Source organism: Myotis lucifugus, unplaced genomic scaffold (assembly GCF_000147115.1).
Source record: "Myotis lucifugus unplaced genomic scaffold, Myoluc2.0 scaffold_1800, whole genome shotgun sequence".
Classification (NCBI taxonomy): domain Eukaryota; kingdom Metazoa; phylum Chordata; class Mammalia; order Chiroptera; family Vespertilionidae; genus Myotis; species Myotis lucifugus.
Genome location: NW_005872848.1, coordinates 26,409 through 43,422, shown reverse-complemented (window position 1 = coordinate 43,422; position 17,014 = coordinate 26,409). Strand labels below are relative to the sequence as shown.

The following is a 17,014-nucleotide window of genomic DNA, read 5'->3' as shown; positions in this document are numbered from 1 at the left end:
ATACGAAAAAAATATAGCAGAAGAATTGGTGTTTGGAAATAGCTGAAACCTAATAAGCTGAGTTAAGCTAGAGATCAGGGCTTAATGGGCATAAATCCACTTCCTTCTTTTTTCTTTTTTTAACCCTGAATCACTACTTGAAATTCAGACTCTGAGGACAGTGTAGGGGAGAAAAAAAATCTTTTTTTTATCCTTTTAGATTCTCAGCTAAAACCTCTGTAACCAAAAGCAGATTAACAAGAGAAAAACAAACAAGTAATTATCATGAATATCTCATACATACATGAGAAAAACTCAAAGATGAGTAACTGAAAGAGGTGGCCAGCACTTGGGCACATACTATCTTCAGCTAAAACAAAGGAAGAAGAGTGTGCAGAGGCAAGTTGTGGAAAAGTGACTGTTAAATCCGTGCTAATGAAGCATCCATCTTATATAAGAACTGCTGTTTGAAATTTTAACCCGGCTATTTTGGCTTCTGTAAACACTTGCTTGCTTAAATAATAAAAAAAAAATAAGACTACTCCCATTCCAGAGAGGCCATAAACTATGCCCCAGACAAAGTTGTCAGTGCTGGCACCAGGCCAGTCCTTGAGATATGGTCTCATGGCCCCTTCCCAGCACACAGGCCTCCTTTCTCAGAAGGCCCAGAAGTTTCATTCCAAATTTTGGAGACAAAGGACTGGAAAAAGTGTAGAGAATGTTTCCTCCATGTTGGGGGCTCAGAATTTGAAAGACACATTTTTCTCTGGGCCTGCGCATAATTACAATTAAAATATAACTTCCCTTTCTCTAAGCATTGCTTGTTTTTTTCTCCAGTCTTCTCTAACACTGACTGGAGACAGGCCAAGAAACATGGTGAGAGCTTAAGAAATTTTATTGCATTCTCTCAGAGTGGGCTGGGTCCAATGTGTTGATGTCAGCAAGCAAGAGTAGGAAGGGCGGGATATATATATATATATATAATCTCCTGTGCAGGACAGGGTAACCAGTCCAACTAAGTGCAGGTGGGAGGCCAGATATACCAGGTGTATCGATTAATAATGCAGTTTTTTTTCAATAGATGGAGTTATAGGTATGTTGATATATATGCGTTTTGATCGTTTTGATACCGATACTATTTTGTTGTATTGACCACAAACTTCAAAACTTCATATGTCAAATTTTCTGAAAGTGTTAACATCATAGATATTTTTATGTTTAAAAATGTTGAATTTTATGCCAAAAAAAGAGCATTAATGGGAAGTTTTAATTCATTACTTTATTTTGAAGGAAAGTCTTGCTGAAAATTATCATATACTTTGGGAAGCTTATGGTGAACATGCTCCATCTCAAGATACTTGTGAACACTGGTTTAAATGCTTTAAAAGTGATGATTTCTATGTGAAAGGCAAAGAACATCCAGGTCAACCAAAAAAGTTTGAAGACCAACAATTACAAGCATTATTGGAAGAAGATGCATGTCAAACTCAAAAACAACTTGCAGAAAGATTAAATGTTGCTCAGCAAACAATTTCTCATCGTTTTCAAGCAATGGAAAAGATTTTAAAGGAAGGAAAATGGGTGCCACATCAACTGAACAAAAGACAAATGGAAAACTGAAAAGTCATCAGTAAAATGTTGCTTCAATGGAATGAAAGAAAGTCTTTTTTTTTTTTGCATTGAACTATGACTGGCAATGAAATGTGGATTTATTTTGAGAATCCCAAATGCACAAAAACATGGGTTGATCCAGGTCAACCATCAACATCGACTGCAAAGCCAAATCACTTCAGAAAGAAGACAATGCTCTGCGTTTGATGGATCAGGAAGGTGTGGTGTATTATGAGCTTCTAAAACCAGGTGAAACTGTTAATACTGATCACTACTGACAACAAATTATCAATCTGAACCACACTTTGATGGTAAAATGACCAGAATGGGCCAGAAGACATGGCAAAGTAATTTTGCTTCATGATAATGCACCATCACACACTTTAAAACCAGTTAAAGACACGTTAAAAGATTTTGCCTGGGAAGTATTAGCCCACCCGAGGTATTCACCAGACCTTGCTCCTTCAGATTACCACTTGTTCTGATAGATGGCACATGTAATTTCTGAGCAGCACTTCAAAACATATGAAGAAGTGAAAAATTGGGTCTCTGAATGGTTTGCCTCAAAACAAGAAAAGCTCTATTGGGACGGTATCCACAAATTACCTGAAAGATGAGGAAAATGTGTAGCTAGCAGTGGACATTACTTTGAATAAAGTACTTTTGATGTTTCTCTTGAATTATCATGTTTTCTGAATTATTAACCAGTACCAATTTATCTCCTCATCTAGAACACTGGAGGTCAGTCTAAGAAGAGCCAGGAGCTCTTTGTGTCATACATCAAAGACAGTCTTCTGGTACAAAGGAATGGCAAGGCCTTGGGGGTAGGAGATAAAGAATAAAATTCAACCAAGTAAGTTTGAAGATCTAATTGGCTTTATTAAGCAATTCAGGAATTGGGCAGCATCCCATCTAGCAACTAGAAAGCACTTTGGTGAGTTGTACAAAATGGGAGGTTTTATAGGCAGAAAGAAGGTGGATTACCAAGTTAATAGAGTGGTTTATTTTAAACAGGACACCTTCATTCAGAGGTGGGCAGGGGGTCATATCAGGCAGATTACCTTATCAGTGCTGATTAGGAAATTCCAAATTGATTAGTTTACAATTCCACCTCTGGAAGAGGCTGAAATTTGGTTAGTTATTAAGTTTTAGTTTGGTGACTTGAATTAGCAAAAATGATTCACAATTTTACTCATGAATTTTCATGCCTATGACTTTTTGACTTTACAATAGTGTGAAAGCAATATGCATTCAGTAGAAACTGCCTGGGCTAAGCTATGATGTTCAGTAGTGTTGAAAAGAATGGTTGAAAACAGCCCAAAATAGAGTCACTTTTGGTAATCATGTGAAGTAACAGATACATTGATTACCTTGATTGTATTGATTTCTTCACAATGCAAATGTATACTCAATCAGGTTAAATATAAACAATGGATATTTCCTGCAATTCAAATATTTTCTGTTTGGTCCTTTCACGGGGGCGTGCGTGCACACACACATGCACACACACACACACTCTCACATACATATTTCCCTTCTTAGCTGCTGGTGTCTTCATACATCTCTGTTCCGCAATTTGTTTCAAAATAATCGAAGGGGAAAGAGAAGGGTGTGAGAATTGTCTTTAGTAAATGACACAAATGTTTCTGTGTCGTGGTCATTGATCCAATAGGTTTTAATTGTGAACCAATTTATGAGGGTATTAAGGTGTTGGTGCATGTTAAAAACTAGGGAAGAATTAAAAGAGGATAGAAGAAAAAAATCTTCACATAAATACCATAGCACCATATTCACAGATATCTGTAATTTGAGTTCTTTATTTAAAGGAGTACATGAAAAATCTTTTAAATCAGGAAGAGTGAATGAGTCTTAATGATCTAGTACATTGTTAATACTTTAACTTACTACAATGATTCAAAAGTTTGGGAAGAGAAAAATATAGTTCTTTGTATCATGTCTTAGTCTTATTAGATCCAAACATAACAAGGTTGCCAATTATACAGACAATTGTACAAAATGAGTCTCATTTTGCCAGTTTATACTTCCAAGTTTTTAATGCTTCCCCCAACTGCTGACTTTTGAGAATATTAAAAAGATGATACTTTCAAACACTCCTTATGATGAAGTAGAAAAAGTCCCGGATTAGTAGCCAGTTGAAGTGGATTTGTTGCTTCAGCATTTCCACTAACTTCATCCTCTTCAGGAAATTCTTTAACTTTGGGCTCCTATATGTAGCAACATCAGCATCACAGGGGTGCAGTGGTATTAAAATGAGGAGGTGCTTCCATTTTAAGATGGAAGCACCTTAAAATACTGGTAATGCTATATCATATACATAATAACTAAATTCCAGAAGATAGGATCTGAGAGAGCTAAGCTGACCAGTATTATAAAGGAAACAGAAGAGTTTGTAGAATTTTTTCTTACAGAAAAGCCCAGTCCCATTATAGGTTTATGTCTCCATTTCTCTTTGATGCATTTAACAGAATGGATTATATAGAGAAAAGGGAGTAATAAGCAGAGGAGGCAGAGCCCGAGACAGCTCAAATGCATTACAAATTGCTATTCAAGCAATAAGTAAAAGGTCAACCACGGGGCCATAACCCCTTCAGAGTAGCATCTAGCTGTCAAGGTGCACAGGCACCAGGGGGTTACCCTCACAGGCAATGACAACACGCCTAGAGCTGCCCCTGCCCTGATATCTGCAGTTTTGTGGGAAACGTGCTGTAAGCCTGCAGTCTGTGACTCTCACTACACCTGCATGGCAGTTCATCCTGCCATTCTTGCACCGGATGTTGGTGGTCCTGCAGATGTTGTTAATGGTCCTGATGTTTTCGTGGATGAAGGTGTTGAATTGCTTGCACGTAGGCCTGGTCATTCCCCGTCTTTGCATCATCGTGTTGCAGTACAAGTTGGTGCCACCTGGCCCTCTAGAGTCCACGTGTTGCCGCAGGAATCGTTGGTACGTGGACTGGCCATAGGAGGGCTGCACCAACCCCAGCCCCAGCAGGGTCAGCAGCAAGAGCAGAAGCAATGAAAGGGTCTTCTGGAGAGCCATCACTGCCTTGGAGGTGCCTGGAGAGAAACCAAGAGGTAGGAGAAAGGAAGGTAACAAATGGGCACCAGAGAGAGGTGTTGAGAATGGCAAGCTGATATTTCCTCAACTCTATAGTCTACTCTTTCCTCCCCAATTCTCTGCTCACAACTTTTCTCATCACTGCTTCCCCAAAAGTTAAAAGTTTGCAAACATGATCTTCTCTGAAAGCAAGAACTTTTCTCTTTTATAAGAGAGACAGTGCTGTAGCCAGTACAATGACTCAGGGCAGAGACTGACGGGCTGGATGTCCAAGTGTATATGTCCTTTATGGTCAGGGTGTGAAAAGGGAGAAAAGGCAGATCTAAATGAAACTAGAGTTGTCTGTCTCTTGAGGAAATTTTCTAGTCATGTGATCTTTGGAGAGTGTTTGGTTCCCTGGAGACTCTGATTCCCAAAGGTTTGGACAGACAGGATATGCCAATGAGAGTTTGTAAACTGATTTTAATTCCTGACATCTGGGAATTGAGGAAGGTGTGGGAAAAGAATAGAGTAACATTTAGGGTTAGCCTTTCCTCTCATATGTCTATTCTTTTTTTAAATTAAAAAAATTTCAAATTACAGTTGACATATACTATATTAGTTTCAGGTGTACCACACAGTGATTACACATTTATATACCTTAGGAGGTGATCACCACATAAGTCTAGCACCCTATCTGACACCGTACATGGTTATTACAATGCTATTGACTATATTCCCTATGATGACTTGGCATCCCCATGGCTATTTTTAAAACTGGCCATTTGTACTTTTTAATTCCTTCACCTTTTTCACCCGTTGGCATTCTTTTAATGATATTAAAATTGAGCTGGTTTTTTTGAAAACTTATAAATCCTATTTTAAAAAATGGAGTATCCAGCCAAAGTGCTCTGAAAATAGTAAATATTGGTTGAGTGAACTAATAAACAAAACAAGGGAGCTAATTAATGAAGAAATGATATGGATATAGGGAATGAAGGTGTTTCCCAGGCTTGTAGAATTGACTGATAAAAGAAATTTTAAAAATAAATCTCAACAGCACAATCTCCACAAAAGAGGACTTGGACTGTGACTTCTTTCCTTGCTGTTTATATGCACAACCTAAAAACTAGGCCCTGGTGATATAATTCATCATCATGCATGTATCCTTCAGGCTGAGTCTATCTTCTCAATAGCTGTTTTTAGTTTGCTGTCCACTCTAGTTGCAGAATTATTCTGTTGGCATTTTTGGCAGCGTAAAATAAGCATGTTTAATAGAGTTCTTTTTTAAAAAAACACAAAACTAAACAAAAACCTTCAGAGCCACAACAAAGAAAGCATTGCCATCTAGTGTTAGAACATTGCTTCTGTTGACTGAGGAAAGGAAGCAACCAAGACCTATCTGAGCCTAAAATCAGTGCTTTTTCCACATCTTCTACTCCCTCTCTCTTTACACTCCCCAAATATTCAGGATATTAAAGACCTTTATGTTCAGAGTTGCTTCTCTGTAGTAACAGAGTTTAATCAGGGGTGGGATAGGGTAGGATGGGAAGTGGGACTCTCTCACCAACACTAACTAGCTAGATGCTGCCATCTGACGGACTCTCCTGGGATTGGCATGAACTCATGAATTGTGAATCTCTTTGACCATGGCAATGAGGCAGGGCTGACTCACTATAGAAGCGATTTTCAACCTTTTTCATCTCGTGGCACACATAAACTAATTATTAAACTCTGAAGCACACCAAAAATATATTATTTGTCAATCTGACTAAATAAATAGTTATAATTTTGATTCATTCACACCAGGCAGCTATTGTGTTGGTTGTCATTTTTTTCAATTTGACAATCTAAGGGAAAAGTGGTCAGTTTCCCTGACTAGTCAGATACTGCAGGTTTTAAAAATTTGGGGGGCATACCAGTTGAAAATCTCTTCACTAGAGCAAATAAAATTAATCTCTGACTCAACAGGAAGTGAGCAACCAAACAGAAATAACCGTTTTTTGAGGGTCATACAGGCCCATTTCTACACATGCAGTCCAAGGGCTGATAGTAGCTGAAGTCCTAGTTTGATGAATATGGGTACTACTGTCCTTTGTTTTCAAAGAAGCTTCATGATGGCAGGTCACACTGTCTGGATGACTGAAATGGCTGATGAGGGACCTGCATACCAGTTTCAAACATAACTTAATTCTCTAAAATGCTATCTCCTATAGTCACAGCCGCCTTTTGCTTGTATACAAAAGGCTAGAAGGCTCTAGGTCACATTTCAGTGCCTACAGCTATAGATATGAGATATGGACTTAGGAAGAGCTAGAAGGGGACAGTTGTGGGAAGAAGAGTTGCAGGGAGAAATGATGCTGATTAACTCCTCATCCTTAGACTAATGGATAGAATTTCTGAAGGTACACTTAGCACTTGGATAATAGTTTCATCACAACAATGTACTTTGGGTTATTTTCTCCAAATCTAATCTTGCAGGGGTAATCTTGCACCTCTGATTTTGCATGGTTTTGTCTAACTTTTTCTCATCCTGCTTCTTTGTGTCCAAGATATGATTTAGAAAGATAACTGGCTACAGAGAAGACCTAAACTATTCATGCAAGAGCAAACCCACAGCCTCAGCCACAATAACCAACTGATTTAATAAGACATCAAATATTTGGCAACAGAAGTTCAATGTAGCCATCAAGGGGTGTATCTCAGTACCGGAGCTACAACAGAAAATGAATTGATCCCCAAACCATCCCAACACATACTTTTTGGTCAGAGCTTGCCTCAAAGGCTCTCTCCACTCTACCGCACTGATCCTCAATAATAACTTCTTTTGATACTGTGATCCCAAAGAACTAGTTCTGCCACTTTAAGTATATGATCTGGAGAAAATTACTTAACGTCACTCAGCATTATTCCTCATATGTAACTGAGTATAATAATAGCTACCTCTAGGGATGTTATGAGGAATAAATGATAAAATCAATGTTAAGTGCTTATCATAATGCCAGGTACATGGTAAGTGCTCAGTAAGTGTTGGCAATGGTCATTTTTGCAATTTCCATTTTTCTTGGTTTCCTTTGGTTCCTTCATTCTGGATAAAATAATGAATGACTACACCACGTTGTGTATATTATTATTCCCCTCTGCCTAATTGTGTAGAGTACCTGTATTCCTTCCAAATTAGAAGGCTGTTTTTAAGTTGAAATATCTCAGCTACTCAAATTTATGCTGTGTCCCTACAAAAAATTTTCCTCTTCACATTGAGTGGAATTTTCTTCCTTGCATATCACCATCTTCAAAGGGCTTGGGCATTTTGTGGCTTTTGTTTTCTTTTCCTTGCAAAGTTGACCCGGACTTCATTTCCTTAAATAATTCACTTGAGATACATACTATCTTGCCTGTCACATGACATTTCATTTTAAGCAGCTTTAAGTTGTGAGAGCACAAGAGACCCAGAGCAAAAAGTGCTAGGCTTGGCTACCCAGCTGCTAGTTCCCTTAGCACGTCAGCAACCAGCCCCATCCCATTGCCATGTGATTCCCTAGGAAACAGTCATTTGCCCTAACACCAGAGCAGAGAATGCAATGATAATACTCTAAGCAGATGTTTGGAGAAGATTTGTGTTTTCCCAGCTATGGCACACTCAATATAATAATGATCCACACCTTTGGCCTTTCCTATCAAGGCCTGGAGTAGGTCAACGATCTGTATGGAAGACATCTTGCATCATATCAAGGTGAAGGTACTGGTTGGAGAACCTCAGAAAAGGGTCCAAATATTCTACCAAAATCTGAACTTTTCTCACTTCCTAAGGGTATTTTGGGATTTTAAATAAGGCAAATTTTCTATTAAGAGAGGTTTGGAAAATGCTTCTTCCTACTTACTTAGAAAATGACAGTGATATGAAGTTTGAAATAGGTTCACTCAAGGAAGAAAGATTCATGTGCTGAGTGTGCACCAGTAATTTACTTCTCCATTTCTTCCTGCATAAATTTAAATAATTTCAGTGAGACTGGCTCTTCCAGGTGGCACCTGGACACTGATCTATGACCTGGGTATTGAAGAAGCAAAGCTTTTGGCCCATTTCAGGGCAATATAGGCAGCAGGAGAGGGCACCATTGTGAATACCGTGACCACCACCGTCATATATTCACAAGACAGTAAAACTAGTGATTCATAATTGTAATTTATTAGCAACTACTTTATAAATAAAATATTCAGGCACCTGTTGATAGAAATTAGGTAGCAGGAAGTTAACCATTAAATCTGTGAATTGATTGGTGTATTTTATGAAGAGTGTCTGCTTACCTAAGTTTGTGATTACTTGAAAACAAACTTAGACAAAGAGGAATAAGGGATAAGCTTGGAATCTTTCTATAAATTCCCAAAGACCTCACAGTTGCCCGACCCCCATTGATAAAGTAAAAGATTCAAGAGAAAATAATGGAAAGTAATCAAATTTTTAATCTTTATATGAAATATCCAGGAGAATACCCTGGGAGCAGTCTAGTCAAAGCAACTCAAAATTACCTCCTGCCTAAGACAAGAGGTGCATACTAGGAGTGAATGTTGGTGTTCATGCAGGAGTGTGTGTGTGTGTGTGTGTGTGTGTGTGTGTGTGTGTTAGAGAGAGAGAGAGAAAGTTTAAGAGGGAGGTAGATAGAAAGTTGAATTCATCTGTTGGTATTTAGTTCTAAACACTATTTCTCAAAGTTTTACTTTTGTAAAACTAATATTGGCTTATTTGACAGCCAGAACAATTTGCTCCTCTAAAAAATTTTGCTTAGCAGCCATGAACCCTGGCATTTCGCAGCTCTTTCTGTAAGAAGAATTTAACATCCTTACACTCACAGAAAGAGAAAGTCTCCCTCCCTATTGACTGAGAAGGAGCTAACTGATAGGGAAAAAGGCATATTTGTATTCCATGCCATCCTCTCTGGGGCAGCTGAGTAGAGAAAATGGGGAAAATCAATAAGCCAGGAATTGATGAGAAGACTTTGATTCTTAGTGATTTCAGAGACATTTTTATTTATTAACATATTGTGAAACAGAAAACAAAAGATCCAGGCAGCTCATTTTCTGGGTCCCTGGCAATGAATGTAGTCACCACTGTTTTGGAGTGTGTGGGGAAAATGCCAGGAATGGAGACCAGAGCCAACTCTGGGTCAGGGTCTTGCTGGCTATGGACGGTAAAAGGAGTCATCAAAGGGACAGGCTAGCCATGTTCACAGGCTACAGCTATGTCTCTGGACCCTGATGTGGCTCTGTGCTGGCAGGGAGGCCAGGGGGACCCTCTTTATGCTTGCAAGTAGTGATCTGGAAAGGAGACCTCCTTATTCTGAAATTTTTGTAAGGCATTCCATTCTCATCTTCAAAGATGACCTTGATGCTGTTACTGGTGTCTTTGTAGAGTAAAGTTAGGCCTCATCTCCTCATTATGGCTTCACAGTATCTGCCATTGTGGCCACTTGGATTGGCATCATAGTGCTGGGCCAGGAAGAGTCTATACTGTTGTCATTTGAGCCAAGGTCAGTGGGGTCAACCCCAGACCCAGCATGAAGACCAGCAACAGGGGACCCAGGCCCATCATTATCTGTACTAATAAAGGCTCCTGCCAAGGGAAAAAGGTATGATGGGGCAAATTAGGCTGAAAGGACAGGGCATCATGAGTCAGGTACTCTCAGACACCTAAATTGCATAAGTTCTTTTCCTCATTAATCTCACATTTCTGGGCAAGCCATTCCTTTGGAAAAATCAATCTAAAATTTCCTGAACACAACTTCTAGCCCCAAATATTCTTTCCTATCCCTTAAGACTCACTGAGTATTTACCATTCTATCAGTCATAGCATGGCAATATCCATTCACACTCTAATTCATTTATTAATTGATTCAATAACAAACATTACATAAGCTCTTCTGGGTACAAGGCACTGTGCTAGGTCCAGGCACACAGAGACCATTAAGACATAACCAAGTCCTCTCTAAAAGGATATGTAGCATCCATGGGGAAAGAATAGGAGCTCCAGTTCACTGAGATGAGACAATAAGATAGGAGACTTATCAAAAAGATGGACTTAAAAAGAAATATGTTTATTTGATTTTAAACAGAAAGGAAGGAAGAGGAGAGAGAGAGAGAAAGAGAGAGAGAGAGAGAACAATTGATGTGAGAGAGAAACATCTATTGATTGCCTCCTATAGGCACCCAGACCAGAGATCAAAGCAACACCAGGGGTTTGATCTGACCAGGAATAGAACCAGCAAATGTTTGGTGCATGGGATGAAGCTCAACCAACTGAGCTATAGTGACCAAGAGATCAAAGGGGGACTTCTAATGCACCCAAAACCCAGGAAAGGGCGAATGAGAGGATTGTTAAAGTTAGGATTCCAGGTATTCAAACTAATAAACTGGCTGGATATAAGGATAGTAGTTGGGAGCAATTTTGCCCTGAGGTGAATGGAGACAGGCCTAATTCCCCAAGAATTAGTTGGTTTGTGGCTAAAGGTGGAATTATTATGTACTAGTTAGAAAAAACAGAGAGGAGCATGGAAGAATCAATGCAATTCCTGGAAGTGGGTCTGGGGTCAACTTTTACAGAAGACTGGAGAAAGAGGAATTCAAGCTAATCCTTAGGAACAATGTGGATTATTGTCAGAGAATATTTTCTAGTTTCCCTATAAGTGTATATAAACTGTTACACAACAGGCATATGATGTTATTATGTGGTAACAAAACAACAACAACAAAGAAAACCTCTTCAGAACTTTTCCTCAAGCCAAAGTTTTTATAATTGGCTGTAATAATTTCTTAACATCTTCCTGAAAAGAAGAATAAGCCCTAGCCAGTTTGGCTTAGTGAATAGAGTGTCAGCCTGCGGACCAAAGAACTGTTTGGTTCAGGTCAAGGGCATGTGCCTACATTGCAGGCTCCTTCCTGGCCAGGGCCCTGGTTGGGGCTCCTACAGCAGCCAATCAATGAATCTGTTACTCTCACATCAATATTTCCCTCATTCTTTCCCTCTCTCTTCCACTCTCTCTAAAAATCAATGGAAAAATACCCTGGGTTGAGGATTTTAAAAATTAAATAAATAAAGTATTTTTTAAAAAAAAAGAATAAGGAAGAGAAGAGAATTGCTACCATCATCTGTCAAGAGTTTTCAGTCTAAACTGTAGAACTCACACTTCCCGGGGGCAGTGTGTCACAGACACTCAAATAAACCCATAAAGTAAATATAATGCTTCTTCCTGGAGTATGATTTTATCTCAATGATAGCTATTAAAATAGAATTAAACAAGTATAGTTTATAACAAAATAGAAAACAAATTTCTTATGATCTTTTAAAACTTTGCGTGCTAAGTAATGTGAAGATTTGAGAACTGAAAAGTATTTGGTGTTTGAAGCAGGTAGTTTCTGACAATGTCTTTACTTCTTTGGAGAAAAATTTAAAGAACATTCAGAACCTTTAAAAACTGTCATATCTTCCCCCACATTATATCAAATATGTATGAGTGTTCCCACATCCAATAATAAAAGTGATTTTTCAAAAAAATTTGAAAGTGATTTTTATAATTTGTTTTTCAAATTGTTTGTGAATTAACAACTTAATTACTTTAGGATTGGCTATGATTTCTTAGCAACCATTACACTAATGAGAAATTCTTACAATGGGAGAAAAAATTGGACCTTCAATTTATTCTTAAGTGTGATGTAAGTCATACAAATCCTAAATTAAAGGAAAACAAATGTTACATTTTTATAAACATTAAATTAATTAGTAATGTTTATTTTGTACTTTACTATGTCAATAAAATTATTTTCATGACAAATATTTTTATACCATTATTAAAGATGCCACAAGTTCTAGTAGTAAGCCTGTAGTATTACTAAGTAGCCCTTGAAGTATGTCTGTGAATCTAGAAAGACCAGGAAATCCAGGGATCTGATGGTTTCATGGGAAGGCATGTGAGAGAGGGAGCAAAGTGAACACTCTTTCTCATCATCATTTGGCATTGATACACCTTGTCTGATTCATAATAATAATACACAAATTTGACACACTGTTGAAGAATACCAAATTATACACTAAGAAAATGTTTGGTCATTGCACAATACTAAAATAAATAACAGCTGAAAATATTTCCATTAAGAACATCAATTATAATTTATAATAGAATCAAATGAAAGCATGTTCTTGGGACTTGAGCAAATAAGTGGTACATGACTGAAGAGGGAAGAGCCAGCCCCAAAAGAATAACAAGTATTCATACATGGCCACTGCTTCAACACAGCTGCTGGCCTGCCAAACTTCCCATTTGCCAAGCTATTTACATTTACATTGTGCTTTTTAGTGTTCTGGGTGTGTTTTCTTTTTCTAGTATTGTGGAAGACCTCATCAATGTTCTATTGAATTGGATTAATTTAGGTCTCTTGTTCTTTGATAGTCAAATATGCCTTCTAATGTCAAAGGCAATTATAGAATCTCAGATTCCCAAGATGGAACAGGACCTTAGGGTCACCAAGGCAACACCTCTCTGCCTGGGGCCAGAAACCCAGAGTTCAAAATCAGGAAGTAGAACCAGAGCTGTAGTAGCCAAAAGAGTCATTATGTGGCAGTGGTGGGTAGACATGTTGCTAGCATCTTCCATGCTATAGTGGAGACCATGGGTCCTTGTAAGATGTGCCAGTGCTCTACAGGTTGTGGGGATATTGTTGTTCAAAGAAGGGGGTCTGAGCTGCTGGGCCTGTCTAGAGTTTGTCCAAACACTCTGTGCTTAGATATTGAGACCAAGGATACCCCATTAGATACAAGTGTCAAAGCAAAAGTCATAAAACTCACCATCTGCTCACAAGAATATCACAAAATCAAGTTATAACCTATTGCCAATTTCCACAGGTGCCATTTTCAAGCTGTTATCCAATTACCTGTCTACTTTTCAGTGTTTCCTACTGGTGTACACTCTACAGGAGGGCAGAGCCCATATTATGCACCTTGAATCACAGTGCCTGCCTCACAGTAGACCCTCAATATTTTTTAATTTTTTTTTAGTGATTGACTTAATTTTCCTTTCCAGGCTTAAGTTTGTTTATCTATAGAATGAGAGAGTTGCTAACTGTAAAATCTGAAATTCCATGGTTCTCATTAAGCATAGGAGAATCTTTTCTAGTTTTATTAGCGAAAGTCTAGTGGAATTACAGAGACAAGTTTATATAAGTTTAGTTGGTAGCATAAGGCACCTTGTGAAAGAAATAGATGATAAGAAGACCTGTGATCCACTTTCACTGAGATGTATCATTTCTTAAGGCTCAGCATACTAGCAAAGCCCACACCACCTCTAATTAAGGCCCTAGACTGATGCCACACAGGGGCTTCATATCCTACAAAGCAACTTGCTCGATGGAGGTTGAAGGCCTCACATCCCTGTCTGGAGAGGTAAAGGACAATCTTTGCTTTTAACATGCAATATTTGCACATTAGTTCTGTAAGAACTTAGCTAAATTTTGCTCAGGCTTATTGTAATCTTGAATCCCTAAGACATCCAGAAACCAAAGCCCAGTTGGTACACACCATGGCCACCAGTATCTAATATCTGCTCCCCCACTCACAACTTGCACACTCATATATTCAATCCTAAATTTCCCCAAAAGAGGAAAAATGAATTTGGGAGAAAACAAGTATGAGACAGATCATTTGTGGTGCTGAGGTGAAATGCCTAGGCCAAGGGTTTAGAGCCTCACATCTGGTCATCAAACTCACTCACACATAACCTTCCATAGTCAAGCACATAAGTGTCAGTCAGCTTTTTGTCAATGAAATATGTCCTCAGTGTTCTTCAGACTAACTTTATCATCTGTCTCAAACCAATCCTTTAATCTTCACAAGAATTCTCTTCCTCTCTCCACAGGCAATGTTTTGTATTCAAGAGGTTCGTCCAACTTTACACACCAGGGACTTAACTTACACTCTATGACAAGTAACTATGGTTGTAATTTCCATACATGTAACTTCACACTTTTATATATTCTAGGTCAATATCCCACAAAGTGAAAGCATAACTCTCAAGGCATATTCCTCTCTTTATCTCTTTTCCTTCTTTCATCCCTTCAACCTGCCAGTGTAACTTCTTAGATGTGTTCCACTTGGCTCTTAAAGAGCAATCAAAACTTTTTTTAAGTACAAAATTTGTAGAGATTAGAAGAAAACAGAACTAAAAGCATTCTTTTTGTTTATTTTCTTGCTCTGCCACATTTAATGCCTATTCCCTGGGGGTATCCCAATGCCCTTCAGCTAATGGCTTCCCCAGGACTTTGTGAATTCCTCCTAAACCTCCACTTGCTCCCAGTCTCAGTAATCTCCCTTCATCCAGCGACATATAGACAATCCCAAAAGAAATCTGCTTTCATTTTAAACTTTAGAATCTGGTTCATTTTTTCTTAGTTCATAAGTTAGGCACATAGGCTTTAAAGGGGGAAAAATTGTTTCATTGAAATAGCTAAATGGCTAGAAATAGTATGTATATATTTAAAAAGTACAGCGATAGACTACCCAGGGGTAAGAATCTTACCAAAATCTGGAAGAGTCCCTCCAACTGAAGATGGTTTCCAGCTCTTTGTTCCTGGAGATGGGTTCCTGCTGTGTGCACGGGATCCCTCTGGTTCTGATTATATAGCGATCAAATGAACTGGGTGGAGAAACTAGTTCAAAAGAACCCTAATCCTCAAGGTTAAGCAATGTTTGCAACATTAACATTTAACACAATCTACTGAAGGACTGCTGTTGCAAGTCACTGTCCCAGGGTGAAAGACAGGAAGTTGGGAGCTAGCTAGAAAGTGGGCTATTTGAGAATGTCTTGTTTTGGAGGAATAAAATAACTTCCCTCAAAGTTTATAATCATTCAAGGGGACATGGAACTAACTTTATGATGTACCAGGAATTTTATTAAGCCCATTTTATATCTATATTTGTTTATGTAGGTTTTAAAACTGCCCTGACAATGAACACTAATCACTCTTTATTGAAAATTACAGTTTTCTTGTTTGTATTTTGCATTAAACTGAAAGCTATTAGAGAACAGAAACCAGGCCTTTTTACCCTTCTGTGGCTGGCGATTTGCAGGGTGCCAGACCAAGGAGAGTTTAGCAGATTTAATGAATCAAATATCCTGTAGTTAATGAGGCAACTGATCATCTGCGAAGCTAAGTAACTTGCACAGATAGTAAATGCCTCACGATATGGCAAAGGTGTCATGGCCATTTTAATGAAAGGTATCTTTAGACTGAAGAATGATGCAGACAACTCCATAGGATAGAACAGAATTTATTAAAGGGCAATTAACTTACAGGCACAGAGAATCAGAGCAGACAGAGGACCCAGGAGTTTTACAAAAATTATTCTCCACTAATAGGACCCTGTTATAGCACTTTCTTAATAGGAGAATTCAGGTACTAATGATTGACAAGACAAAGGGACAAAGACTGTAATACTCACCAGGGACCATACTTCCTGGTGATGGATGGTTGTTTCTAATTGCTACCCTCACCAGTTTGGTATTTATCTTGGTTTTTATGCCATTCCAGCTTTTACTAATAAAGGGATCAAAGTTTTGCCACCCTGAAGCTACCTTTTTGGGTTACTGATTTTAAGATGTTTATTAAGAAACAAACGAAGAAGGTATTTGTCATCTAAACTTTTGTTGCTTGTTAGTGCTGAAAAAATCCCATTCCAGTAGCACCTGCCTGGTGCCACAAATGAGCGGGGTGTGGCTGGAGGCATCTCACATATTGTGGCCTACACTCCATCTTTCTGAGTAATGAAGAGGTCTGCCCTTTCTCTGAGAGTGAACGTGTGTAGCTATGAGAGCTGCACCTTTTGCACTCTTTGTGTAAGCCTTTCTGCTTCCTTGGTTAAGCTGTAGAAGACTTATGGCTATTAAAATCCTACTGTCATTGAGCAGATGTTGATGTTTTGAATTGAAGAACTTTTAAATGAAAATTTTATTGAGCTCTCATATTGGTATAATAACTAGCCATTAAGATACCCTTAATAAGATGGAAGGACAAAAATTAGAATAAAAATCAAAGTCCACTCTGAACCCTTCCTAATAACTTCCAAAAATTTGTAGATATTGTAAAAATTAGGTCATTGGAAGCACAATTGCCTAGCACTTTAGAATAAAAAAGATTGATGCAAAAATATAACTTGAGACTTTTGAATTATCTATTTAGCTTTTTGGGTGATACAGGTGCTAATTAGGTTAATTAAAAAGATAATTTTTTTCAAATTCAGAAGGTAAAGTTATAGTCTTCTCAATAAGGTGGAAATTTTTAAAAGGTTATTGAGATAAAAAGATTATGAGAATATATTGAACAGGTTAA

The 17,014-nt window shown here is 38.2% G+C and overlaps 1 protein-coding gene and 1 pseudogene across 2 annotated transcripts; both read right to left on the bottom strand.

Moving 5' to 3' along the window:
* Nucleotides 1-3,394: 3,394 nt before the first annotated feature.
* RAB7 (ribonuclease 4) lies at nucleotides 3,395-15,341 on the bottom strand. Of its 2 annotated transcripts, none has more exons than XM_006108136.3 (2): nucleotides 15,205-15,341; nucleotides 3,395-4,665 (listed from the first exon to the last, which is right to left on the bottom strand). In XM_006108136.3, the coding sequence occupies exon 2, from the start codon at nucleotides 4,646-4,648 to the stop codon at nucleotides 4,211-4,213; it is 438 nt and encodes a 145-aa protein (XP_006108198.1). In that variant the 5' UTR covers nucleotides 4,649-4,665; nucleotides 15,205-15,341; the 3' UTR covers nucleotides 3,395-4,210. The 2 variants fall into 2 exon arrangements, with proteins under 2 accessions (XP_006108198.1, XP_023604552.1); XM_023748784.1 differs by having other exon boundaries at nucleotides 3,395-4,676; nucleotides 15,205-15,331.
* On the bottom strand, nucleotides 9,823-10,232 carry LOC111824494 (annotated as a pseudogene).
* Nucleotides 15,342-17,014: the final 1,673 nt, after the last annotated feature.